The 27,533-nt window shown below is 50.0% G+C and overlaps 1 protein-coding gene across 3 annotated transcripts; it reads right to left on the bottom strand.

Moving 5' to 3' along the window:
- Positions 1–479: 479 nt before the first annotated feature.
- On the bottom strand, positions 480–26,898 carry NAXD (NAD(P)HX dehydratase). Of its 3 annotated transcripts, none has more exons than XM_003832085.5 (10): positions 24,695–26,898; positions 17,978–18,128; positions 16,061–16,106; positions 15,063–15,151; positions 12,784–12,892; positions 5,788–5,838; positions 5,607–5,711; positions 4,795–4,915; positions 3,223–3,343; positions 480–2,100 (listed from the first exon to the last, which is right to left on the bottom strand). In XM_003832085.5, exons 1-10 carry the CDS (start codon positions 24,738–24,740, stop codon positions 1,950–1,952), a joined length of 990 nt encoding a protein of 329 aa, XP_003832133.1. In that variant the 5' UTR covers positions 24,741–26,898; the 3' UTR covers positions 480–1,949. The 3 variants fall into 3 exon arrangements, with proteins under 3 accessions (XP_003832133.1, XP_003832134.3, XP_008955703.1); XM_003832086.5 differs by having other exon boundaries at positions 24,568–24,745; XM_008957455.4 differs by lacking the exons at positions 15,063–15,151; positions 16,061–16,106; positions 17,978–18,128 and having other exon boundaries at positions 24,695–24,805.
- Positions 26,899–27,533: the final 635 nt, after the last annotated feature.

Below are 27,533 nucleotides of genomic sequence, written 5' to 3'. Positions count from 1 at the left end.
TCTCGACAGGGCTGCTCAGTACTGGGGCATTCTGTCCCCCACAGCCAGGCCACTGCCTCACGGGCCGCCCACCCCCCCACACTTTCCCGTTGCTCTCCTGGTCCAGGGAAGCTCCTGGGAGCGTGTCCGGCTGGAGCGAGTGCGTGAAATACGTGGGTTTGAGAAAGAACATGGAAGCAATGAGCTGCTTATAAAAAAACCCATTCTCTCCTTTAAGCAAAGGGATTACTTAGAACAAAAACCAGACGAATAGTTCCTGGGACTGCTGAATTGTATTTCCTAAGGAAAGAAGGGGCTGCCTTGGGCTTATCCTTCAAGGTGCTTTATTGCAGCCACCACGGGAGAGGCGCTGGCGAGGAGGCCAATCTCACACAGACAGGCTTAGATATTCTTATCTCCCTGGCATCTCACAATGTCCTCACCTAAGAAAGTTGAAAGGTGAGCTTTAGCTGTTTAAGGAAAAAAAATACAACACTCAATTTAAATTAACCAGATCTGTCTTTTAATAGTTACCAGAATTTAGATGTTAATTCCCCAGTGGAAAAATGTCCATGGCACAGTTTTTCTGGAAAAGTTCACATGTAGACAGTGAAGCTTCTGAAGTTAGGTGTCAAATTAGTAGTGACAATCTTTTTTTTAATCTTGAAAGTTCCTAGTTTTAAAGAAAGTAGAATCCATCTGGGGCATGTCTGCATCACAGGGTATCACTCAAGAGTCATCATCAGGCCAAAAAGACTCTGAAGGGAACCAGGAGGGTTTGCCCTTGCTGTGGAAAGACGCTACTGAAAGTATAAGAGAACACCCTAATGCACGCGTCAGGCATGAAACCGTACCACGCCCCGCTAAGACATGGGACCAGAGAACACGTCAATGTCAGGCCGCTCCAGGAAAACCATCCACAAAGACAACAGAAGCTAACCCGAGGTCGACACTGCCATGAAGCGTGTTTGCTGAAACTGCAGTTACCAGTGTCTTTACTGGACGCGAACATCCCTGAGGACATGGCTGTGCTGCTTCCTAAGCGTACGTGACCACGATACTGTCTTCCCCCGGGTCTCCTTAGCGCCATCACTGCACCAGGCCCAGCGTGCCCCAAGTCCTCCAGAGCCTTCTCCTGAGACAGCACTAGGGGCCACGTCAGACCCCAGGCTGCAGCCCTTCACCGTGCCCGTCCCCGGTCCGGTCTGCCCTGCTGGGGCTGGTGGGTATCATGGGGACCCCTGTGTAGACAGGGACACCGGAGAGCGTGGGACAGGAGGCGTCTCAGAGCTGCCCACCCACACACTCAAGGGTCAGCGTCATTCATGTTTCCTTCTGTTCCCATGGTGCCTCCAAAAGGGTTGCCAACAAAGTCATCATTGATTACCCTGGAGTATGTCAATAAGCCAAATACCAGCAGCCAGATACCACCAAGCTAGTCACCACTTTAAAAGAAGATGAGCTGGAGAACGAAGCAGCCCTCTGATGGACCCAGTCAGTGCAGTCGGGACTCAGGGAGACACCCGGGGACCCCTGCCCAGCTCCCTGCCGGAGGAAAGACTAGGGAAGGGAAGCGGGGGAGAAATGAAGGGCGTCGGCAGAGAGAGTAACAAGTAGAAACTTCGCCGATTTGGGAGCAGGCCGAGAAAGAAATTCTGTTGAGCTGCTAAAGAATTCTTCATTCTCATGTGATTTTCTTCATTTCTGTCTTCCCAGTTACTACCAAGGAGCTAAGGAAAGTTCAGGAATACTTTGTTTAGTGTCGCCATAACATCTCCAACCATGCATTAAGTTTAACCGAAAGTTGCAATATTCCAGATTCTTAAATTCTCAACGGCAACCAATTTATGCTCAAGTTGAAAATCTGGCAAGCACCGTGCGCCTTCAGCACACGCGTGGGTCCGGATTTTCCCATCACACACACGCTCTCCCCCGTCCAAGGTGCCTGTTTACTTCTGGTCTGCGTGGGCTCAGGTTTCGAAGAGCTTGCTGAAGGCTGCCCCCACCTCGGCGATCATGTCGGAGGTGGTGGTGGAGCGACCGTGCTTCTGGAAGGCTTGGTGGTTGCACTGCCTGGTGAGAGAGCAGGCGCCAAACGCGGCCACCAGGAGAGGGCTGGACCTGCGGAGAGGGGGACAGCAGGAGGTGTGGGGAAGTGGGCGTCGTGGTTTGGGGGCCGCAGCTACCCTGGGCTCTGGTTTTGACTCCTGTTTCAATCTCAGAACCCCAAATTGTCAATTTCAAGTCTGATATGCCTCTGAGGAGAAAGCAGGTTTATCACAGTGAAAACCACCATTAACCCTCCACTACTCCCTGGCAGGAGGCACACAGGAAACGTCTGTGTACTCGGAGACAGGTCCAGGGCCAGGGCACACGTGGGCCAGGTGTTCCCGGGGAAAGCCAGGCGGCACAAGCTGCTTAGCCCTGTTTGACTGTGCTCTCAGTGCCCGGGTGCGGAGGGCATCTGAGGTCTGAGAATGTGGATTCCTGCTACCAGGGCTCCATCTCCTGGGGGAGAGGTGGAGGGAACTAGAGTGAACCCAGCAGAATGAACAGTAAGACTCCTGCCCACACCCCTACCTCCTCGGCTCTCAAATTCATGTGGACACACCTAGTTTGGGGGATGGTCCCAGACTCTGCCATCCCGGCAATGAGGACAGATGAGGCCACTGGATGACAGCCCTGCCCACCCTCCAGAAGCCCGGGTCTGCCACACCTAGCACCTGCAGCCACCACCTTGATGGGCTCACAGAAGAGAAATGGAGATGCTTAGAGGTATGGGAACTGCTTGCATTCATAAAGCTCTCTGACTACAGAACTGGGCCAAGGGCCCTGGTCCTAGAATTCTGCTGTCTCTTAAAGAAAATTCACATCTTGAAAACAAGTGTCTAAGCCTTGACCCTGTCTGTTTTCTATCTTAGTATTCTGTGTTACACAGAATAAACCACTCAACTTCCCGGAACAGCGGGCTGCTGGGCCTCGGTTGCGCCTCGGAACTCTCTGGAGAGCTCTGAAGACCACCCCTGCCCCAGGCCCCATCCACAGTGAATGACGGACAGGCCCAGCCCCAAGTGTGGGGTGGAAGCTTCTGCCAAGAGGGTTCGCCTGTGCCGAGATCGCTCCAGTGAAGCCTAGAGTTCATTGTCAGTGTTTCCAGGGCTACTTATTCAACGCATGAGCTACTGAAACAGCTTAGAAAAATCAGACGGTTTCAAAGTAGAAGAAACGAAGACGTGGCCTTACCCATTTGTTTTCTCTGGTCCAGCAAGCAGCGCCCAGTGTACCAGGACGCCCAGGGAGCCCGACAGGAGGTCCCCTTGCCCTCCACACCTGCGGCTGCTGCCTTCCTGGCTGCACACAAGCACTGCACAGGGCAGAAGTGAGAGCAGGTGTCAGCATGGCCATGTGTGTGAATGTGACAGTAGCCACGGGTGTGGAAGGCCGCACGGCAGGCAGAGCCACACCCTCCAGGAGCAGCCTGAGGCTCCACTCACATCCTGCCCGCTACGGCTCTTCCCTGTTTGTTCCAAGGGTTGGAGGCAGCCTCTGTTTTACAGAAGAGGAAACCAAGACACGCAGTGGTGAGGCTGCCCCAGACCCCGCCGTGTAGCACAGCAGGTTGGTGGAGACACCTGTAGCTCGGAACCGCCTCAGACGAGCCCAAGCAGGCAGCTCTGAGCAGGGCGGCACCAGCCTCCAGCTCCTCCCACCAGCTCCCGGGGAAGGAGCCCTCACCTGCAGCCCACACTCCAGAGTTCACCTTAAACCACAGCTCAACCATACAGGGCAACACCGAGCGAGGCCTCCACCGGCCTCATAACGTCACGTATGCCTGTGTATGGGAATTCTCTATTTCTTTGAAAAATGTTTTGAAAAACAGGTGTTACATTCTCTGAACCTGTTAGACCCAAGAGAGCCTTCCAGTGATTAAAAAACCCTCATCTCAAAGGTGTCAGAGTCCCTCTGAGAACATCTGCTCTGTGTTCCTTGTGCACAGCTGTGTGTGGATGAGTGTGCGAGGGCGTGTGCGAGGCTGTGAGCACAACTGTGCATGTGAACGTGAGTGTACAAGTGTGGATGTGCACACACCTGCCCACAGATGCCTCGGTGTTCTACCCTGATTTTGGTACCTAGTCCAGCCCCGCAGCTCAGCAGGTGAGTACATTCGCTGCCCATCATCTGTTCAGGCCTGAATGGAGGGGCTTCCGTTTTCAGCGCTGACAAGGGCACGGCTCCCCAGATGCCTCGCTGGCGCTGGGCCCAGCCTCTGCCCTGCTCTCACTTGGCTCTTGCTGAAGCCTCCCCAGGCTCCGTGGGAGTGGCCAGCTGAGACTCGCCACACTCAGTGCCTGAGATTCCACTACCAGCATCAGCTTTAGGGCTTTCTGCACTTCCCAGTCATTTTGATAAAAGAGAATGAAATGCAATAAAATACCCAAATAACTGCATGGATGGTGGATGCCACAGGTGAGATGAAGGTGGCAGCTGGAGACGCGGGACCCTGCACTGTGCCCTGCTGTTGCAGGCACCCTCCTGCCAGACTGCTTCTCATAACTGAGGCAAGGGAATTCAACCAACGGGTAAGGCCCACGGCTCGAAAGCCTGCCCTCACCACTGTCACCTCCCCTGGCAAAACAGTGAAAAGTCAAAACATGGACTCTGAAGAAAGTGTGGTTGACGAGCTCATCAGGAATCCCCGTGTGAATGTGTGTGAACACGGGTGTGCACGGGAGAGGTCTTCCAGGGCTCATGCTCGGTGTGGCCATGCTGACTGACCTGGCACCGGCCCATGCACAGAGGGCAGCCGCCACTCACCCTGCTGGCCGTTGGAGAGGATGTCGCGCTCTCCTTTCTGGACCACCGTCACGTTGCCCAGGGCTTGGCTGAGTCTTAGCACAGATCCATGGCTGTCATCGCTGTCCATAGGGCCTCTGAGCTATGACAACACAGGAAGACACAGAAAAAGCAAAGTCTTCCTCAGACACACGACGACAGATAGCCCTGTCCCATGCACCATGAGACTCATGCTCTCGTGTCTAAAGGGATCACCCAGGCACCTGTTAAAGGCCGTGTAGGTGGGAGGATGCCCAGGATATCACCTGCAGTGAGTCCTCCGAGCAGGTGCTGACACGGTGCCTGCTCCAGTGCCCATCCTCTACCTCATCAGAGCAGGCTGAAGGAGGACCACCCAAGACTGGGTTCTGAGAGCTTTGCAGGAGTAATACAAATTCCAGTCGTACTGGGCACTAACATTGATGGAACACTTACCATGTGGGGACTCACGGCTTTACATAGGTTTCCTCATCTCATCGTCACAACCCCGTGAAGCAGATGCCATCATCACCTTACAGATGAGGCACTCAGGACACAGACAAAGTGACCTGTCCAGAGTGCACTGCAGGAGGGGCTGGCTGACCCGAGTCCCTGCCTGTCCCAAGCCCACTACACCATCGTTCATCCAATCCAAGCGCATTAATGGGAAGACGCGCCATCCGCTGGGAGAGGCACAGCGATTACTTGCAGGTGTGTCCACAGGGACAGGCTGGGCAGAAGCATGGAGCTCGTCCTTCACCCTCTTCAGGACGAAGAGGGCTTGTGTCTACCCTCCAGGGGGTCCACTGACTCACCACAGCGTCATACAGTCTGCTGAACTCCATGTGGTTGGGAGTGAGCACAGCCTTCCGGTAGCCATGGATGAGGGCCGGCTGCTGAGCGACCAGCCACAGGCCATCCTGCACAGAACAAGGAGCCGTGCTCACTGCACAGGCCTTCCGGGAGTCCAACCCAGGAGGAGAGAGGTCAACTCACCGCGTCGATGACAACAGGGATGTCCCTGGCCTTTGACGCTTCCAAAATGCCCTGCCAGAAGAGAAACCCAGACTGAGCACCGTGCCTGCTGCTATGGTGTGGGTATGCGTCTTCTCGAAACTCACGGTGAAACTTAACTGCCAAGGGGAGGGTCCTGGGAGGCGGGGCCTTTAAAAGGTGATGTGGCAGTGTCCTCATGGGTGGGTTTAATGACCTTTAAAAGGGGCATAAGGGTCTCTCTCCTGCCCTTCTGCCCTCGCCAGATGCCGGCACCTTGATGTTAGACATCCACCTTCAGAACCGTGAGCCAGTAAACGCCTGTTCATTATCAATTACCCAGTCTGTGGTACCGCTACAGCAGCGCAAAACCGACTAAGACACTTTTCCCAAGAGTGAAAGAAAATTGAGCAGACTCTTAATAAAATGCAACATCAGGCCATCAAACAATAAATGGAAAATAATCAAGTAAATGAATAAAATAGAGAAGCAGAAAGACCCAATGAACTCGCAGAGCCCCTAAATAAGGCAGGACACTGGGAACTCTGAAAGGCGAAGCCCACTAGAAACGCTATGAACAACAGCTGGGCTCCTAGGCTAACCCATGAAGACAGCCCCCGCCCCAGCGAGGGCTTCCAGTTCTCCAACAGATACTAACACGCAGCATTCGGAGGCAGGAAATCTGAATTCCTGAGAATTCCCCAAATCATTAGTCATTATGTATTTTTCATATCACTTTACTTACATGTTTTAAAATAACAACAATAAACGGAATCATTTTTCCCTGATAGGATTACAGTGAAGGTTTCAAAGGTTTTCTATTAAAAAAAAAAAAAAACTACATGTATAGATACACACACATATATGTAATCAATATTTGGTGGTTTTTATTATTATGAACCAATACATTGTGACAAGATTATACACTGCAGTAGCATGTAAAGTGATCTTGACTTGATAGACACCTGATAATACAAAACATTAAAATAGAAAACATTAAACAAAATGAGAGGTGACAGCAGGCTGGCAGTCCTCAGAGCCCTCGCTTGCTCTCAGCACCTCCTCTGCCTGGGCTCCCACTTTGGCGGCACTTCAGCCCACCACTGCACTGTGGGAGCCCCTTTCTGGGCTGGCCAAGGCTGGAGCCCACTCCCTCAGCTTGCAGGGAGGTGTGGAGAGAGAGGCACGAGCGGGAACCGGGGCTGTGTGCAGCGCTTGCGGGCCAGCTGGAGTTCCGGGTGGGCATGGGCTTGGCGGGCCCCGCACTCGGAGCAGCCGGCCAGCCCTGCTGGCCCGGGGCAATGAGGGACTTAGCACCCGGGCCAGCGGCTGCGGAGAGTGTACTGGGTCCCCCAGCAGTGCCAGCCCACCGGCGCTGCGCTCGATTTCTCACTGGGCCTTAGCTGCCTTCCCGCGGGGCAGGGCTCGGGACCTGCAGCCCGCCATGCCTGAGCCTCCCACCCACTCCATGGGCTCCCGTACGGCCCAAGCCTCCCCGACAAGCACCACCCCCTGCTCCACAGCGCCCAGTCCCATCGACCGCCCAAGGGCTGAGGAATGCGAGCGCACGGCGCAGGACTGGCAGGCAGCTCCACCTGCAACCCCGGTGCGGGATCCACTAGGTGAAGCCAGCTGGGCTCCTGACTCTGGTGGGGACATGGAGAGTCTTTATATCTAGCTCAGGGATTGTAAACACACCAATCAGCACCCTGTGTCTAGCTCAGGGTTTGTGAGTGCACCAATCGACACTCTGTATCTAGCTGCTCTGGTGGGGCCTTGGAGAACCTTTATGTCTAGCTCATGGATTGTAAATACACCAATCGGCACTCTGTATCTAGCTCAAGGTTTATAAACACACCAATCAGCACCCTGTGTTTTAGCTCAAGGTTTGTGAGTGCACCAGTCAACACTCTGTATCTAGCTGCTCTGGTGGGGCCTTGGAGAACCTGTGTGTCGAAACTCTGTATGAAACTAATCCGATGGGGACGTGGAGAACCTTTGTATCTAGCTCAGGGATTGTAAACGCACCAATCAACGCCCTGACAAAACAGGCCACTCGGCTCTACCAATCAGCAGGATGTGGGTGGGGCCAGATAAGAGAATAAAAGCAGGCTGCCCGAGCTAGCATTGGCAACCCCCTCGGGTCCCCTTCCACGCTGTGGAAGCTTTGTTCTTTCGCTCTTTGCAATAAATCTTGCTACTGCTCACTCTTTGGGTCCACACTGCTTTTATGAGCTGTAACAGTCACCGCGAAGATCTGCAGCTTCACTCCTGAAGCCAGCGAGACCACGAGCCCACCGGGAGGAACGAACAACTCCAGACGCGCTGCCTTAAGAGCTGTAACACTCACCGCGAAGGTCTGCAGCTGCACTCCTGAGCCAGAGAGACCACGAACCCACCAGAAGGAAGAAACTCCGAACACATCTGAACATCAGAAGGAACAAACTCCAGACGCGCCACCTTAAGAGCTGTAACACTCACCGCGAGGGTCCGCGGCTTCATTCTTGAAGTCAGTGAGACCAAAAACCCACCAATTCCGGACACAAAAATACATGCTAAGAATAATTTAAAGTATTGAAAACTAAAGCCGTGTATATTAAATGAAATTTGAAAGCTGACAAAGCATTAGCTGCTCGCCTAACAAAGTGCTCATTTCAGCCTGTTTATGATGCACATTCCAGCTGTAGGAAAGTGTGTATTTGGCTCTGACACTGGTCCGAGCATTAGCAGTGTGTCCTGAAGCCCCTTCCAGGGAGGCAGGTACCTGAGACTTCATGGAAGTTTATTCCCTTTATTAACAATAAAAATTCTTTGTCTGCTTGCCCTGAGTTTGGCTTTACTGTTAAAACTGGCAGGCTTTTGCTAATTCAGATTTTAGATCAGTTTCTGATTTCGTGTTGCAGTATTTGGCAACAATCTGACATTTTCATCTGTTTCTGTGTTTTCTTTTAATGTATTTGCAAATAGTACTCAAAAGTGAATATTCAAACCCTGGAAAATGCAATGTTACATGGGTCTCCAAGAAAGGTTTGCAGCATCAGAGCACCCAGCGCAGAAGGGTGTCCCCACCCATGGGAAAGCAAACCGTGGTACACTAGGGAGAAATCTGGGGGCATCTCTCAAAAATTTAAACGTCCTTACTCTGATTCAGCAATGGAACTTCACCCAAAAGAGTGCACAAAACACACAGATTCAGGACACCACTGATGTTAACATGAAGAAAAAGCTGAAAACAGTGTAAATGAACTAAATACACTGTAGTAGATCCATAAATTCTGATGTGGCTGTTAAAAATAATGAGTATCCACATATCCTTCCATGAAAAAGTCCCCAGGACACACTGTTAATGAGTGTGCAAAGAGCACAGTGTGAGGACAGGTGCACTGGTCAAGAGCCTGTGCTCCAGATTCAGACAACGTGGGTTCAAAGCCAGCCCAGGAACCAGAAGACTTAATGTTGTTAGACATTCCCCCAACTGATCTTCAGTTTCAACATCATCCCTACCAAAGTTGCAGCTGCCTATTCCACAAATCAGCAAGCTGATCCAAAACTGGAATGCATGGGACCCAGGAGAGCCAAAACAACCTTAAAAAGAGCGAATTTGGAGGACTCGGGCTTTCCGACGTCAAGGCTTCCTACACAGCCACAGCAGTCAAGACTGGGCAGTTGCAGGACACCTGTACAGATCAACAAAACAGAAACAAGAGTCCAGAAATAAGCCTTCACATTTAGGGTCAACGGATTGTCAGGGAGGATGACAAGTTGGGAGGAAAGAGGAGTCTCTCCAGCACATGGTGCTGCAACAGCTGAACACCCACAAGCAAAAGACTGACGCTGGAGCCTCCTCCTACCACACCAGCATCAGCTCGACATGCACTGCAGAGCTAAAGTAACAACCAAAACAATAAGGCTCTTAACATGTAGGAGTAAACCTTGGGTTAGGCAGAAGCTTCTGAGATAAGACACCAACAGCACAAGGGACAAAAGAAAAAACAGCTAAATTGGACTTCAAAATTAAAAACCTGTGCTGTAAACAAAACCATCAAAGAAGTGAAAAGACAACCTACAGAATGAGAGGATATCGGCAAATCGTCTCTCTGATAAGGAATCTGTGTCTAGAACGTATATGAAGAACTCCTAAAAGTCAATAATAAAAAGGCAAAAAACCGTTTTCAAAGTGGGGAAAGGGTATGAATAGACACTTCTCCAAAGAAGATACCCAAACAGGCCAGGCGTGGTAGCTCACGCCTGTAACCCCAGCACTTTGGGAGGCTGAGGCGGGCGGACACCTGAGGTCAGGAGTTCGAGACCAGCCTGGCCAACATGGTGAAACCCCATCTCTACTAAAAATACAAAAATTAGCTGGGTGTGATGGTGGGCGCCTGTAGTCCAAGCTACTTGGAGGCCAAGGCAAAGGAATCACTTAAACCCAGGAGGCGGAGATTGCAGTGAGCCAAGATCACGCCATTATACTCCAGCCTGGGTGACAGAGTGAGAATATGTCTCAAAAACAAAACAAAACAAAAACAAAAACAAAAAAAGATACCCAAACAGCCAATGAGCACATGCAAAGATGCTCAACAGCATCAGCTGCCAGGAAAACGCAAACCAAACCACAATGAGGTCGCTCCACGCCCACTAGAGTGGCTGCTAAGTAGACAACAACAGTAACAAGTGCTGGGGACGATGTGGAGAATCAGAGCCCTCGCACACTGCTGGAGGGAATGGAAAATAGTGCAGCCGCTATGGGAAACAGTGGCAGGGCCTCAAAATGTGAAACACTTAACACCCAGGAGAGTGAAAACACATCCACACAAAAAGTGGAAACCAATTTTCCATAAATTAATCAACAGATAAACCAAAGGTGGTGTATGCATACAGTGAAATATTAGATATAAAAAGGAATGGAATACTGATACATGCTACAACACAGGTAACTCTAAATATAAAATTATGCAGAGTGACATAACTAGTCACTAAATAGCACACGTTGCATAATTCCATTCATATGAAATGTCCTGAACAGGCGAATCCAGAGAGACAGAAAGCATACTAGCTGGGTGGCTGCCAGGAACTGGGGAGACTGGGGAACAGGGAGCAGATGCTAACGGGGATGGGCTGCTTCTGGAGGCAATAAACATATTCTAAGGTTGATCATGGTGATGGTTGCACAACTGTGAATATACTTGAAGCCACCGCATAGTTCACTTTAAATGGGTGAAGGGTATGGTAGGTAAATCATCTAAATAAAGTCGTTTCTAAAAAACCATCTCTGCAGTTTCTTTGCTACAAGATCCCACGGGCGTCTTGAATCCTTGCCAGGACTCAATCTGTCATCAGAAGAATGGGGCTATGAATAGAAATCTACCTAATCGGGTTGTTTTCAGGCCTACACCAGATGATGACCTCATTCAGGAATGTCGACGAAGTAGGAAGCCTCTGCTCCGCGCCAGACACGAGCTGGAAGCTGACGAGGAGGCGGCAGCCCACGCTACATGACCTGAGGGCTCTCCAGACCACGGCAACAGTGTACAGGAACCAGAATGCGAGGTCCGGAGTCTGGGCTGCAGGGGCAGCGACGCACACCCTCACTTCCCACCTTTCACACTTCCATGCAGTACAGTGGTTTTTTAAGATACCAGTTTTTAAATTATGAACTTAAATTCACAAAGAAAATAACCTGAAGCAGAGCACTCTGGCTTGTTCACCTTTAATTCATCCGCACCCCCAGGATGCAGAGCTGGACAGGAAGCAGCAGCCGTGCACGCAGACCAGCAGCCTGCAGATGGGACTCCCCACTGAGAGCCTCTCCCCGGGGATGACAGAGGGTTCTACTGCTCCTAAACATGGCCACCTCCTCCTTCCCGGTGAGCGGGTAAGACCTTAAAGCTCAAAGACGGGCTCCCATGCCGCTTTTCCTGGTCTGTGCAGTGTCAGCCTGCGTCTGCCTGCCCCTCAGATGACTCATCCTGCACTGCTGGCTCCGTCACTCGCCGCCTTCAAGCCCCGCAGCCTCAGAGACCCCTCCATTAACTAAGCACCCAACAGAGTGCCATGCAGATGGCTGGCATTTTCAGGGTGACTGCTGATCTGGGGAACACAAAATGGCCAGGCACCTTCTAAGGGCTTCAAGCGTAGTCCCTCACTAATGCCCGGCCTCTGAGCCCCATGCAGTCACCACGCCTTGCACATGTGAGCACCCTGTGGCACCAGGCCATCTGGCACACGGTGTCTTCCCCCAGGAGCTCTAACAGGGGTCCCCCGGAACTTGAGAAAGGGTCTCAGAGGGCAGCCCCACAGGAGCACAACCCCCAGCAGAGACACACCAGCCCAGGGAGCGTCAGAGGACGCAGGGAACACAGAGCTGGCAGCCATCCCCATCTTTTTATCGCCCCTGATCCCAGGTGGTATTTATTTACAGCAGGCACAAAGTGATCAGAATAACTTTCATCTTTTGGATTTAGGTGGGCATAAGATGAACTTTAAGAAAGAAATACCAGCATAAATGAGAGTCCATGCGCATATGCATGTGGGCACGGACAAGCAGGCCCGTGTCACCTCACAGCCTGATGTCAGCAGAGCATGGCGCCAGGGCTGTGTGGGAACAACAGCCCAGGAGGCTGAGGGAACCCCAGGATCCCCCAGCAAGAAGGGGGTGGCCTGGGAGGTACACCCAGGCCTCACCCCAAACCTCTGTCACCTCCTCAGTCCTGCTCACCCTCTCCTCACATCAGACATAAAACATCTGAGCAACTCCACACACACACCTCCTGCAGCTGCTCCATGAGAAAACAGTCGGGCCCAGAGGGAAGCAGATCTCAGCACAGTTCCTCCCCACCTTTGCACTCAGTTTCTCCTCCGTCCCTCAAATCTTATCTCAATCATGCCACGAAGAGGCACACGGAACACCACACAAAATGCAAGAGAAATGCCTCTGTTCCAACTTCACGCCCAAGGGCTAAGCCTGTCATGAGGGAAGTGAGTGAGTATACACATTACCTGGACATTTCTGAGAAGCGCATCATCTCTACCCAAGCCAGGTCCTACGACAAGAGCGTGCAGCCGGGGCAGCCACTTCTCCACCTCACGAACAGCATTGGGGCTGTCGCTAAAGAAGGAAAGGAAGGCCAGGATGGTTACCCACAATTCCTCATTTACTTACTGTCATGTATGTGTTTACATTTTATTTTGAAAAAATAATTTATAAATAGTAATGACTTTTAAATAATTTCTGTAATTTAGATTTATTATTTAATCAGTACAGAAGGCTCCCATGTACCCTTCGCCCAGCCTCCCCGAGGTTAACGCCTCACACACCCACATTCCGGATCAGCATGACCAAGTTCACATTGGTTAATACTATTCATTAAACCACAGCATTTTCCAAATTTCCCATTTCCTCTTGATGTCCTCTTCCCATGTCAGGACCCAAACCAGGCCCCACACTGCATGTGGCCATTGCCTCTCCCTGATCTCTCTTTTAATGCCCGGATTTACATGCCTAGCTTTCAACAGTTACGACAAGTTAGAAAAAGAGCGATGGCTATTTTCAAAATCATCTTTGCCCTCTAAAGTTAGCCCGTTTGTTTCCATCACATACATGTGTGGCTGTAAAGCCTACTTTGTGTGCTTATAGACCAGGCCCCACACAACGCACACACAACGCACTGACCCTGCTGCAGTTTCTCATTCAGAACAAGGCAGGGGTTTGCTTTTTCAGAACTCCTTCCTGTTCGGTGTGACCTCTCCTAGAGCCCACTGTTAAGGCTTCTGTCCCCTTTCCTCCCCGACAAGCTCCCTTGTCAGGGTCACCCCGCACTGTGAGATGCACCAACCGTTCTCAGGCCTCATCTCCAACTGACCCAGAGTCGCACACACAGGCCCTTCTAGAGCTGTCTGGAAACAGCGGCTTCACTGACTCCTGGAGGCCCCTGCTGCCTCCTCCCCAGCCCGTGCTCCCAGCATCTGAGTGCCAAGTCCCCCCTGCCCCCAACCCCAGCCCCCCTCTGCCTCTTACTCCCTCGTCTTCCAGCTTTAAGCACCGTCCACATGTGCATGACTCCCAAGTCCGTGTCCCCACTGTCCAATGCCCTCTAGCCACGTCCCTTGGATGTCTAACTGGCAGCCAAACTGCACCCCACACCCAACGCCTCATCTTCATCCCACCCAAGCCCGTTTCCACCACAGGGAGTGACCACTCGCTCAGACCAAAACCCTTGGTGGAGTCTGTGCCACTTGCCTTTTCCAATCCAATCTGTCGGCAAATTCCACCCCCAAACTTTCCAAACATGCCCAGAATCCGGCCCCTCTCACCATCTGAGTGCACCCTTCCCTCCCACAGGTCCTTACCGCAGCCTCCGGCCCAGCCCCACAGCCGCCTAGGAGCCTTTATGACCCACACTGGCCCTGCCCTGCTTACTCAGGGCCAGAGCCACAGCCCTAACAGCAGCCCCACACCCTGTGGGGCCCAGCCCTGCACCTCTTGGTCACCCGACACATCACAGCACCCCACCTGGAGCTCCGCGCCGGCTCCTCTCTGGTGTGGAGAGGCCGGGCTCGACCCAGGCGTCATCACACTGCGCTGCCGCCCCAACCGCCCCTCTGCCCACTGTCACAGCCCCCTCCCTGCTGCCGCTCTCTACGGTTCCTTCACCACCTGACATCCTCCTCTCCCTTGTCTCCAGAGCAGCACAGCCCAATCCAGTCGGTGCAAACACACACAATGAAAAGTAAACAAGAGCAAAAGCTCTGCTCCCGCACCTCCCAGCCACATTTCAAGCCCTCGTGGCCACAATCCTGGACGGCAGAGAGAAAACCTCCACACAGCAAGCTCTATAGCATAGGCGGTCTGGGGGAGCCCCACGGGGGCAGGTTTTTGCCTGCCCAGTTCCACGCTGACCCATGGAACACAGGCTAGGGCCTGGCACCAGACATATGTGCCGAGTGCAGGAAGGGTCTTGTTATTGCTCAGAGGCCCTTCATTTCCACCTTCTGCAAACCTGTCACACACAGCCCACAGGCCTCCCTGCCTCTGGAGCTGGGCCCCGGCCATTTCCAACAGGCCCAAGCTCCCCCCACCCACCTCTCCACCCCTCTGTCTCTGTCTTATTCTGACCCCAGAAGAATGGGCTCCTTCATTTCCCTACTTCCTCTACAGCACCTGCTGACAAACTCTGAGGATGGAAAATCCATCAGGACGCTTTCGGTGTCAGTGCCAAAACCCCAAATGATGCAGGAGGGAAAGAGAACCTACGAGAAGCCGGCGCAGAGCGACTCACAGAACTGGGTGGACGATCAGCTCCGGGCTGTAGGCCTTAATCACAGGTGCGGCCGCACTGGCACAGAACACGTGGGACAAATCTGCGCCCTGATGAAGGAGCACAAGAGGCTGACTCAGGGATCGCTCCGGCATCGCTGCCCACCCACCAGACACAGGCGTCCAGCGCTCATTACTCAGCCCTGGTGACGTGCATGAGAAACATACTAGCTCGGATTACACCCAGCCAGGTGGCTTAGCAAAGGGCCAGGGCGCAGAGCACAATACCTAAAAAGAAAGACTTTTGCCGCCACTGCAGAGGCAGGGTCAGAGCCACACACACCAGCACGGCCCAGCTCGGTCTGGTCACCCTCCAGGAGGAAGGGTCACAGGAAGAGGCCGGCCGTTAGCACTTGCTCAGCTCATGGGAAACTGCAGGATCAGCGGCTTCAGCTGGGACCTACAAAGGCATCCCAGGTGCACTTTGGTGGAGTACAATACAAATCACGCTTTAGGTTTTAAAAATGGGCTTCAATTGAGGCCAGGTGAAGTGGCTCACGCCTGTAATCCCAGCACTTCGGGAGGCCGAGGCGCATGGATCACGTGAGGTCAGGAGTTCGAGACCAGCCTGACCAACAGAGAGAAAACCTGACTCTACTAAAAATACAAACAAAATTAGCCAGGCGTGGTGGCAGGTGCCTGTAATCCCAGCTACTCGGGAGGCTGAGGCAGGAGAATCGCTTGAACCCAGGCGGCGGAGGTTGCTGTGAGCCGAGATCCCGCCATTGCACTCCAGCCTGGGCAACAAGAGCGAAACTCCGTCTCAAAAAAAAATGAGCTTCAACTGAAGTGATCTTGTTTATGCACAGATGTCAGGATAGACTTAAAGGTGTTTCTATTAGCTATGATTACCCTAAGATATTATTTAGATTTCTATCAGAAAACATTTGCTTTAATCATATTTAAATAATCAAACTCTCTACCAGAAAAATCCCAATAAAGAATTTTAAGTAAACATACCACTTTGAGAGCTGAGATTGCTGCAAAATATGGGGCTCCAGTGTACCTAAAAAGAAGGTATTTAGAGTCAAAAACTTCTGAGAATAAGGTAAGCATACCTTGATCAATAAATAGGTTATCAATAAAAAATAGACATAAACAATATAGACATGGTTTATCAATAAATAACAGAGACATGAAGCACACAGCACAAACCCAACACCTAAAAGATGCTCAGCAAATGTTCAATGAACATGAACCAGGTTTGACTAGAAATGTCTTTTTTTTTTTTTTTTTTGAGACAGAGTTTCACTCTTGTTGCCCAGGCTGGAGTGCAATGGCACGATCTTGGCTCATTGCAACCTCCGCCTCCTGGGTTCAAGTGATTCTCCTGCCTCAGCCTCCTGAGTAGCTGGGATTACAGGCATGCGCCACCACACCCGGCTAATTTTGTATTTTTAGTAGGGACAGGGTTTCTCCATGTTGGTCAGGCTGGTCTCAAACTCCCAACCTCAGGTGATCCGCCCGCCTCGGCCTCTCAAAATGCTAAGATGACAGGCATGAGCCACCGCGCCCAGCCAGAAATGTCGATCTTTTACATAAAACCTTCATGCATTTCAGGAGAGTGAATCTCTGGCAGTAATGCCTGCAGTCTCCCTGCAATGTGAATGTTCAAGGTAAGGAGCTGACCGCAGGCTTCTGCCTGGAGAGAAGAAAGTGACAACCACATGTTCGGAGCAGTCGGGCATGGACAGGGTCCCAGAGTGGGCAGACCCCGTCCTCCAAGAGTCACAGTCAGCAGAGGCCAGATGGGGGCCACTTGGGACAAACAAGAAACGGCACCCACCACCCAGCTGCTTCCGCCTCGCTGTTCTGGAATCCCTGGCTCTCCAGGTCTAAGGGCACTTCAGGCACAGAAAGGAAGAGCCCTGCCCTCCGTCAGATGGGCAAATGCAACCTTTATGTCCATTCCGAGCAGTGAAATGTTTTGCTAACCCAAGAAAAAGAGACCTGGGCAAATGCTGATACACATCACCTTACATGGCCTTCTCCTGCAAAGCGGTGTCAATAGCGTTGTAAATGCAAAAGACAGTACAGAACAGGCAACATACATGCACACACTCTTCCATCATGTGAAAACAAGCCTCACTAATAAGAGAAATGCATTAAAACAACAAGAAAGCTTGTCGACTTGACTAGCAAAGGTTGTCCTCCAAGGGCTGCAGGGAACAGGTGCTCTTGGGAGGCAACACACACTAACGCAATGGGGGGACAATTCAGCAGCGTCACCAGCATGTAAAATGCACACATACCTGATCCAGTAACAACTCTAACACACCCTATGGCACGATCAACAGCTGCAAATGGAGGGATGGGCAAAGAGAGATACCACATCCATGCAAACAGAAAGCAAGCAGAAACAGAAAGAGGAGCCACGGCAGGCTTTCCGTCAGAGGCAGAAGGTATCCTTCACACCCAAGGACAACTTAGAAACAGCTACGTACCAAACACAGCAGCAAAACAGAACAGAAGCAAGCTAGGGATTTGTCAAATTTCATAAATGACTTTCAGTAACATCTTTAAATTGACAAAGTAAACCAAGAGGTTGCTGAGTGTTTCTATCCTAAATACAAAAAACATGCTTGTGGTATGAAGTCCAGTTAAATACAGAAAAGCAGAAAGTGGAAAAAACAGGCTCATTTCCCCACTACGACAAAACTTAACACTGACACACACGAGGGAGTAATTCAGTCAGGGCTCCTCAGAGTTATTTCCTAGTTAATCAAAAAGTGGATCACTGAAAAATACTGAGTGTCCTATCAGGCTGCATTTGGAAATGATTACTGAGGTCAAACTAGACAGCGTGAATGACAGTCAGGTAAGCAGCCAGCCAGCAACTGACTTTTTAAACACCAACACTGCACATCAGCTACTTACTCCTGACAGCCTCCAACTACGCCTATTCTTCCATCTTGCCCTTTGTGCTTTGTGGAAGACAGAGGAGGTATAATATTTCTCACCAGCTGCAAAGTATTTTCCATATCCTTTATCGAATGTGCTTTACGTAGCGAAAACGCTCTTTCTAAAACTGAAAGACAAGAAAAATGAATAATTCAGAAAGGTAAACAGATATTGTTAGTACACATAATAGCCCATTAGCCAAAACCCTCTCCAAAGTTATTATGAATGCTATAGATTTTTACCCAATGGATTTCTGTAAGCAAATATGATGTTCAAAATTACATTAACACATGCAATTTTTTTTTTCTTTTTTGAGACGAACTCTGACTCTGTCGCCCAGGCTGGAGTGCAGTGGCGTGATCTCAGCTCACTGCAACCTCTGCCTCCCAGGTTCAAGCAATTCTCCTGCCTCAGCCTCCTGAGTAGCTGGGATTATAGGCGTCTACTACCACACCTGGCTAATTTTTGTATTTTCAGTAGAGACAGGGTTTCATCATGTTGGCCATGCTGGTCTAGAACTCCTGACCTCAAGTGATCTGCCAGCTGCAGCCTCTCAAAGTGCTGGGATTACAGGCGTGAACCACCATGCCCAGCCTAAACACATGTAATTAACACATATAGTAACACATGCTATTTATTTATTTATTTGAGACAGAGTCTAGCTCTGTCACTCAAGCTGGAGTGCAGTGGCACGATCCTGCTCACTGCAACCTCCACCTCCTGGGTTCAAGCGATTCTCCTGCCTCAGCCTCCGGAGTATCTGGGATTACAGGCACCTGCCACCCTGCCCTGCTAATTTTTGTATTCTTAGTAGAGACAGGGTTTCACCATGTTGGCCAGGCTGGTCTCCAACTCCTTACCTCAAGTGATCTGCCCGCCTCAGCCTCCCAAAGTGCTGGGATTACAGGCATGAGCCACCCCACCAGGACAACATATGCTATTTCTATCAGGTCTATTTTTGAAATGTATCTGAAATTTTGGAAGACCATTTAATTTCCCAGAAAGTTTTATCAAGTAAAAAAATGCATTATTACTTAATAAACTATCACTTCATTTCAATTTCCCTTTAGGATTATTAGGTCTTTTCTCTCCTCACAAACTGGAAAGCAAGCTCCCACCTGTAATCCACTGGGATGCTCAGAAGTCTGACAGATTCATCATATTACTCTCAACTGTATTCCAACACTCAACTGAGTATTAATTAAATAACCTAGAAATGGCATTCTAAATATGGCACACCTCTTAAATTGGGTTCAAAGTGGCATTTAAAGTAATTTCATCATCTTGAGTTGTCTCTAAACAGCTACACTTCAACTGGCCTTTCTTGAAGAGCTTCCTGTGTTATATATTTTACCTTAATATTTAAAACAGCTCGGCTATGAGAGAAATGCTGGTATGTTCTATAGAGCTCAATGAATAAAGCATATATTCTCCCTAGAATGAAAGGATCTTTGCAAATATAAACAGTATTTTTTCAAACAAGGCACTCAATATTTTTATCCTTCCAATTATCTCAGCAGCAGAGAAAAACCAGTGTCACAAGTTCCACTGACTGCAGCCCAAAGCTGACTGAGCATTTCACGGCAAAAGAGCTTTGTCTTTTAACTCTTACAGTTTTACTTTTTACTCAACAAAACTTTTGAAGGAATTTTCTTTATGGGTAGATGTAACTGCCTTAGCTGATAGAGCAGATGCTGGGATTCCCCAAGATAAAAAGATCCTATGAATCCCCATCAACCCAAATCCTTTTTTTTTTTTTTGAGACAGAGTCTCACTCTGTCGCCAGGCTGGAGTGCAGTGGCACAATCTCGGCTCACTGCAACCTACGACTCCCTGGTCCAAGCAATTCTCCTGCGTCAGCCTCCTGAGTAGCTGGGACTACAGGCGCATGCCACCACGCCCAGCTAATTTTTGTATTTTTAGCAGAGACGGGGTTTCACCATGTTGGCCAGGGTGGTCTCGATCTCCTGACCTTGTGATCTGCCCACCTCGGCCTCCCAAAGTGCTAGGATTACAGGCGTGAGCCACCGCGCTCAGCCCAACCCCAAACCTTTTCACCTTCTTCCAGACCAACACACAAGACCCGGCACAGAATCACTATAAACTGTGGGCCAAGGAGAGACACAATGAAGCTTGCTGAGCTACCTGCAGGGGTCCGATGCACCCATCCTTGAAATCCCTCCAGGCGGGCTAAATTATGGTTTTAAAACAATACAGTTGTCTAGAAGAGACATTTATGGGGCCAGGCGCGGTGGCTCCCCGCTGTAATCTCAGCACTTTGGGAGGCCAAGGTGGGTGGATCACTTGAGGTCAGGAGTTCGAGACCAGCCTGGCCAACATAGTGAAATCCCATCTCTAATAAAAATACAAAAATTAGTTGGGCATGGTGGTGCATGCCTGTAATTCCAGCTACTCGGGAGGCTGAGGCAGAAGAACTGTTTGAATCCAGAAGGTGGAGGCTGCAGTGAGCCAAGATTATGCCACTGCACTCCAGCCTGGGTGACACAGCGAGACTCTTGTCTCAAAAAAAAAAGACATTTATGGATATCGATCAGCATCCTGTCTTTGTCGTGGGGAGCTGTTCTATGCACTGAAGGATGCTGAGCAGCATCCCTGGCTTCTACCCAGTCAGCAGTGCATGTACACGCACCCAGTGGTGACAACCAGAAATATCTCAACACTCCCAAATGTCTTCTGGATGGGGCAAAATGAGCCTGGATTAAGAACCACTAGTAGAGATGCATGCGTGTAGTTTTAGCACCTTTAAATATACCAGTACTTCAAATTAAATATTTAAGGTCATATAAAATATAAATTGTGACTTATGAAATCACAGAGAAAAACAATTTAGTCAGACTTCAACTTACGGATGTTAAAAATTAACATTTATATCAATGTACCCTGCCTGATGAAAACAACTCCTAAATGGTAATACTTGATAAATGTGTATTTTTCACAATAAGAAAAGGAATAAAATGGTTCCACCAGATAATACTGTACATTTTCCAGGAGGCTTCTTTCTCCCAATATCCAAGATTCATATCTTACAAACATCTGTATCTTAAATTTCAGATTTAAGTCTTAAAAAAAGTACTATAGGTGAGGTATGAAATATTTAATGTTTATATCAAAAAGGGCAAATATCATAAACCCACATTGAACTACCCATTTGTACTTTGCCTCATAGTTGAAATAACCTATACATTACCGGAAAGGATCTGACACAAAATTAAGCTGCAGCCACGAGTCCAGGTGGAGCACCTGTCAGGTGGAGGGGAGCACCAATGCCCCTCTGCAACCAGTGTCGCCCAGCACTCCCAGGAGGGCACGGCAGGGCCGCCTCGGAGTCACACTGCAGCACCAGAGCTCCCAGGGATGCTCTGTTCCAAGTGCTTGTCCTCTCCGCATCTGCTCCTCAGAGCAGAAAAGCTTCCCTTCTGCATCACACTCTGCTGAAAGTCCTCCCAGTACTTTTGGTACTGGGATAGCACCTTTCTGATCTTTTTGGTTGAGAAAGAGGAGATATGCTAGTCCAGGCATGGATACGCTTAAAACCTACAGGCTTTAAAGCTAATACTGATTTTTGTTGTTATTCAAATAATGACAAGAACACATACAATTTTTCCTGCACTTCAAGGTAAGCTTTGTTAAAATGATAAGATATCAGGGGGCTTAAACATCGAATACAATATACGAATAAGGGCCACTTTCTAAGGCGGATTTTTCTACAGCAGGTTAAGCATTAAAGTCCCATTTACCACAAGCCAAAAATATCAATTCTGAGTGTGTAAAACCCACTGCATTCACACGGCAATCTTTATCATAGCTAGGAAGAAAACACGGGGGAGAATCCTGTTCTGAGCTGTTCCTTTATCTTATACAGAAGGTAGTGTTTTGGAGCCCAAAATGTGCAAATCACCTTGATAGCAACTTGATCAACCCACCAGCGGGAGTCGCCTCCTCCTGCTCCTGTTCCGTTGTGAAATCTTAAGACTTTGTCAGATTCCCAGTTCCCTGGCCATGATGCTACTGTAAGGGCTGGGTCTAAGAACCCTGGAGAACAATAAGCACCATCCAGAAACTGAATATTTAAAGATTTACACATGAGAACGATGGCTCTCAAATGGAAGCTAGCTTAAAATTATTTTAAACTCATAACATAATTAATAGTAACTTTTTTGCTACATAATTTTAAAAATTCAAAGTGATACCAAAAGTAACTATTATGACATGTGGGGTTCTGAAACCTTTCAAGCACACAGACAACCTACATGGTAGGGGTTGACCTGGACATAAGAAGGAAGTTCTTATGTCTGGACTGGCAGAGAATCAGCACCCTACTACTGCCTGCCCACAGGGAATGTGGCACCATCCGCAAGCTGCAGCACTGACTGCTTCCATGTGGGACTCAATCACTTCGAACACAGCCTGGCACAGAACAAGACACTTGATACATGTTCGATGAAGTCAAGACATCATGATTCACTCTCCTCACTAACACTTTATCTTTCTTTTACAGATAAGGAAACTGGGGCCCAGAGAGAAACCTGTGCAGATGCTGTGGTTAGTAATGGACAAGCCAGGCCACAAGACACTATTTTACCAAAGTGCTGCCATGTTTTTGTTTTTATTTTTGTGGGCACACAGTAGGTGTAAAATGCTGCCATTTTAAGGCAAAATAAGAAGTATAGCATTTTCACTTAACTAGAATTGTATTAACACAAAGTAAAATCCAGGCTGCTCACCAGCATTCACCTAAGATAAACAGCTTCTGTTAGCAAAAGGGCCAAAGCAGGTCAACTAAACTTCCCAGCACTTGGCAGTGAAGCAAGTTCCAGCTGGCTTACTGACGTCACCATTTGAACTTAACATTTCAAATGTTAACACAGAAACATTTACACATAAAGATCAAAGTTCTGAAGGATGAAAAGGCCTTGACAATAGGTGACTTAAGATGTATCCCATTCAGTAACTCTTCAGGACAATTCTGAGTCTGGAAGAACAGGTTAAATTTGTTTGGCTTTTGTTTTAAGGAAGCGTGTCTGGGGAAGACTATCACTGCTGCTTTGTGCTAAAACTGCTTTTAGTACTGGAAAATTCTACTTAAAAAAACAAAAATACTTTAAGTTAATGTGAGTTATAACTAATTTAGAGCATCTAACAACAATCCCTAAGTTAACTGAAATATTTCCTAAAGCCTCAGTAATATACAACTCTACCTGGCTTTTCGTAAAAGTTTAGGCAGTCTGATAATAAATCCTCAACCAAGCGCAATGAAAAATCTTGCTACTAATCACGGTGTGTGAATTTAAGGTAAAGAGCTACAAATAAATCTCTAAATAAAGTGTTAAGAAGCCTCCCTGCTGGTGTGAGTGAGGTGCAGTGTAGAGTACCCTCTCAGCGCCACCCAATGCATTCTCAGTGTGTGCTGATGAAAACAAAAAGCCAAAACTCTCTGACGATGCCCAACATACACACAAGGTAAAATCTGTCTAATGACTGCAGCAACAAATGGTGCATTTAACCATTTCGGCCACTCACTGGCTGGAGAATCCTGGCTAAGTCACTTTCTCTGAGCTTCTATTTATCTTCTATACCAAGGTGGATAACAGCAATCTCTCCTTATGAGAAATGAGACATACACGAACTACTTCCTGTATAAAATATGTTAGATACACCAATACCAACAAGGCAAACAGAAAGACAAGAAAACCCTATGAAGAGATGGGGCTCCAAGCACTTGCTCAGCTCTTGTTTAAATTCTTTCTACCTTATCCGTTCTATTTGAAAAGGCATCTCAGCGTGCAAGGACCAGCCAAGGCCAGGGCAGGGCCCTCGGGGACATCTGGCCAGCACTTCAGGTTCTGGGGATGACTCAGGTGAGCCTCCCTCCCCAAGGAACCTCCTACACACACACCCCCCCCGAACCGGGGGCGGGCGAAGGAGGCCTGGCTGGTGGAGTCCTTTTCTGCGGCCCAGGCGTCGCAGTATCCAGTCCCTCTCGTCCAAGGACGTGCAGGGTCTGTACTTGCCCAGTCGCACTGGGGCTTCAAGTTGGGGATGCAGAGACGGCCCTGCTCCTGGTGTGCGCGAAGCCCGCTCAGCCGGCCAGCTCGCCTGCACGCCCGCCGCGTCCCTGGGCCCCAGGAGGGCCCCCGTCGCCAGCTCCGACCAAACAGCAAGCCCGCAGTTGGCGAGCATCTTTCCCAGACCGGGAGCGGGGACAGAGCAGAGCAGACGGATCCGACCAGCGCACCACGGCGCCCCAGGGTCCTCCTACCGGCCCTCGGCCCTCGGCCCCCCGTTCCCCGGCCACCGCGCGGGCTCCGCCGCTCCTGGGACGCGCACTGGCTCCGGCCCGGCACCACCCTCTGCCCCTCTGTCACCCCGCACGGAGGCTCCCATCACCCAAGCCGCGCCCAGCCGTCGCCGCGCCGTTCCAGGAGGCCTCCGTCCTCTCCCTACTCCGCCCCGCAGGCCACACGGCGCCCTGGCCCCGCGCGCGGGCTGCCCCTCGGCGGCGCTTCCCCCTCGCGAGCCAGCAGAGGCGGTCAGCGGTCGGGTACCTGCGTCCAGTGGCGGCCCGTACAGCGCGAGTGCGGCCGAGAGCAATGCGACAACGACCGCGCCGGCGACGGCAGTTGCGGCCCCCGCGCGTGTGACCATCCCCGGGCCAAATGGAATCGACCTTACCTCGTCTGCAAGCCCCGATTGCCCCACAGCGAGGACCCAGGGCCATCGGGCAGCATTCCGGATTCCCAGCTGCCCCCGCGCCGCCGCCGGAAACACAGCCATTGGAAGCTTTTTCCGGTTTCCCGACCGCCTCCGCGCGGCTGTAGGCAGTGGGATCCCAACTCGCTCAATCACACCCCGTTCCAGATGATTGACAAGCGCGATGCCCAACCCGGCCTGGCCCCAGCTCTGGCCTAAGAGAGTTCGGCTGGAAGGCAGGTTGAAGAGTTAACAACGATCTGTTTTAGGGTCTGGTTTGTGTTTATCGGCCCATTTTTAGGCATGCGGCGTTATAGAAAATGATTTTGCTGGCAGGTGGAGTGCCGAGGCCCACTATGTGCCCCCAGTATAGCAGTCAGGTGCCTTTCTGCTCCAGGCGCAACCTCTGCCCTGAACCCCAAACCAGCTCACTGCGAGGCCCCTTCGCTTTCCACCGTCTCAGGTCAGGGCAGCTCCATCACTCCAACGCTGAGGCCCAAACCCCTGGAAGGCATTCTGACCTCTCCTGCCCTCCCACCCACGCTCCTCCTGTGGCTGATGGCCTCTTACCTCCACTGCCACCCTATTTGAAGCCACCCTCATGGTGCTAAAGGAAACTTGTGGGGCCAGGTGCGGTGGCTCGTGCGTGTGATCCCAATGCTTTGGGAGGCCAAGATGGAAGGATCATTTGAGCCCAGGAGTTTGAGACCAGCCTGGACAACATAAGGAGACCCCCTTCTCTACCAAAATTTTTTGGAAAATTAGCAGGGGTTGGTGTGGTACACCTGTAGTCCAGCTACTTGAGAGGCTGAGGTGAAAGGATGGCTCAACATGTCAGAGGCCTTTTAACCAGAGCGATTCCATCTTGAATAGGGACTGGGTAAAATGAGGGTGAGACCTACTGGGCTGCATTCCCAGGGGGTTAGACATTCTTGGCCACAGGATGAGGTGGTGGGCACAAGATACAGGTCACAAAGACCGCACTGATAAGATGACACAGTAAAGAAACTGGCCGAAAGCCTACCAAAACCAAGATGGCCACAAAAGTGACCTCTGGTGTCCTCACTGCTCATTATTTGCTGATTATAACGTATTAGCATGCTAAAGGACACTCCTACCAGCGCCATGAGAGTTTACAAATGCTATGGCAACATCAGGAAATTACTCTATATGGTCTGAAAAGGGGAGGAACCCTCAGTTCCAGCAATTGCCAACCCCTTTCCCAGAAAACTCATGAATAATCCTCTCCTTATTTAGCCTATAATCAAGAGATAACTATAAGTGTGTGTGGAGTTAGTTCCTGCCGGTGGGTTCATGGTCTCACTGACTTCAAGAATGAAGCTGTGGACCTTCACAGTGTTACAGCTCTTAAAGGTGGCATGGACCCAAAGAGTGAGCAGCAGCAAGATTTATTATGAAGAGGCCGGGCGTGGTGGCTCATGCCTGTAAGCCCAGCACTTTGGGAGGCCGAGGCGGGTGGATCACAAGGTCAGGAGATCGAGACCATCTTGGCTAACACGGTGAAACCCTGTCTCTACTAAAAATACAAAAAATTAGCCGGACATGGTGGCGGGCGCCTGTAATCCCAGCTACCCAGGAGGCTAAGGCAGGAGAATGGCGTGAACCTGGGAGGCAGAGCTTCCAGTGAGCCGAGATCGGGCCACTGCACTCCAGCCTGGGCGACAGAGCGAGACTCCACCTCAAAAAAAAAAAAGATTCATTATGAAGAGCAAAAGAACAAAGCTTCCACAGCATGGAAGGGGACCCAAGTGGATTGCTGCTGCTGGCTGGTGGGGGGGGGGGGGCAGCTTTTATTCCCTTATTTGTCCCCTCCCATGTTCTGTTTCTGCCCTATCGGAATGCCCTTTTTTCAATCTTTCCTACAATTGGCTACTTTTAGGATCCTGCTGATTGGTGCGTTTTACAGAGCGCTGATTGGTGCATTTTACAATCCTCTTGCTAGCTACAGAGCGCTCACTGGTGCATTTTACAATCCTAGCTACAGAGTGCTGATTGGTGCATTTTACAATCCTCTTGTAAGACAGAAAAGTTCTCCAAGTCCCCACTTGACCCAGGAAGTCCAGCTGGCTTCAAGTCTCATCAGTATATTCAGTCAAGCAGCCAGTGCCACTGCTCTGCCTGTGGAGTAGCCATTCTTTTATTCCCTTTCTTAATAAATTTGCTTTCAATTTATGGACTCGCCCAGAATTCTTTCTTGCACAAGGTCCAAGAACCCTCTTGAGGTCTGGATTGGAACCCCTTTCTGATAACAGAGTGAAACCCTGAACTACACCTACCAGACCAAACCAATAAGGAGTTTAACTACAGTAACTGAGCTTTACTTTATGGCAGGAAACTCTGTAACCAGTTAAGCAATGAAGTTATAATCAAATTAGCTGTCTCCATCACACACTTCTGTTTCCTATAGGTGCTATCAGATCAGGTTCCTGGTTGGAGTTCTCTTACCTGCTCTGGTTTGGAGGGCTGCCCCATTCGGGAATCTGCTTTGTTTTGCTCAAATACACTCAGTTAAAACATACACGTGTCTAAGGTTTTTCCATTTAACAGTGTGTAGCCTGGATGATGGCAATAGTCTGCTGCATGAGTGTCAACGAAAAGAGTCAAACTCTAAAATATTTGAGATTTATTCTGATCCAAAGATGGGTGACCATGGCTTGTAACATAGCCCCTGCAGATCCTGAGAACATGTGCCCAGGGTAGTCGGGCTAAGCTTGGTTTTATACATGGTAGGGATACAGAAGACATCAATCAGTACATGTAAGAAGTACATTGGTTCAGCCCAGAAAGGTGGGACAACTCC

The sequence above is a fragment of the Pan paniscus genome, chromosome 14, assembly GCF_029289425.2.
Source record: "Pan paniscus chromosome 14, NHGRI_mPanPan1-v2.0_pri, whole genome shotgun sequence".
Classification (NCBI taxonomy): Eukaryota; Metazoa; Chordata; class Mammalia; order Primates; family Hominidae; genus Pan; species Pan paniscus.
Note: the sequence above shows the minus strand (reverse complement) of the source record. Positions and strands in the feature narration are given on the sequence as shown.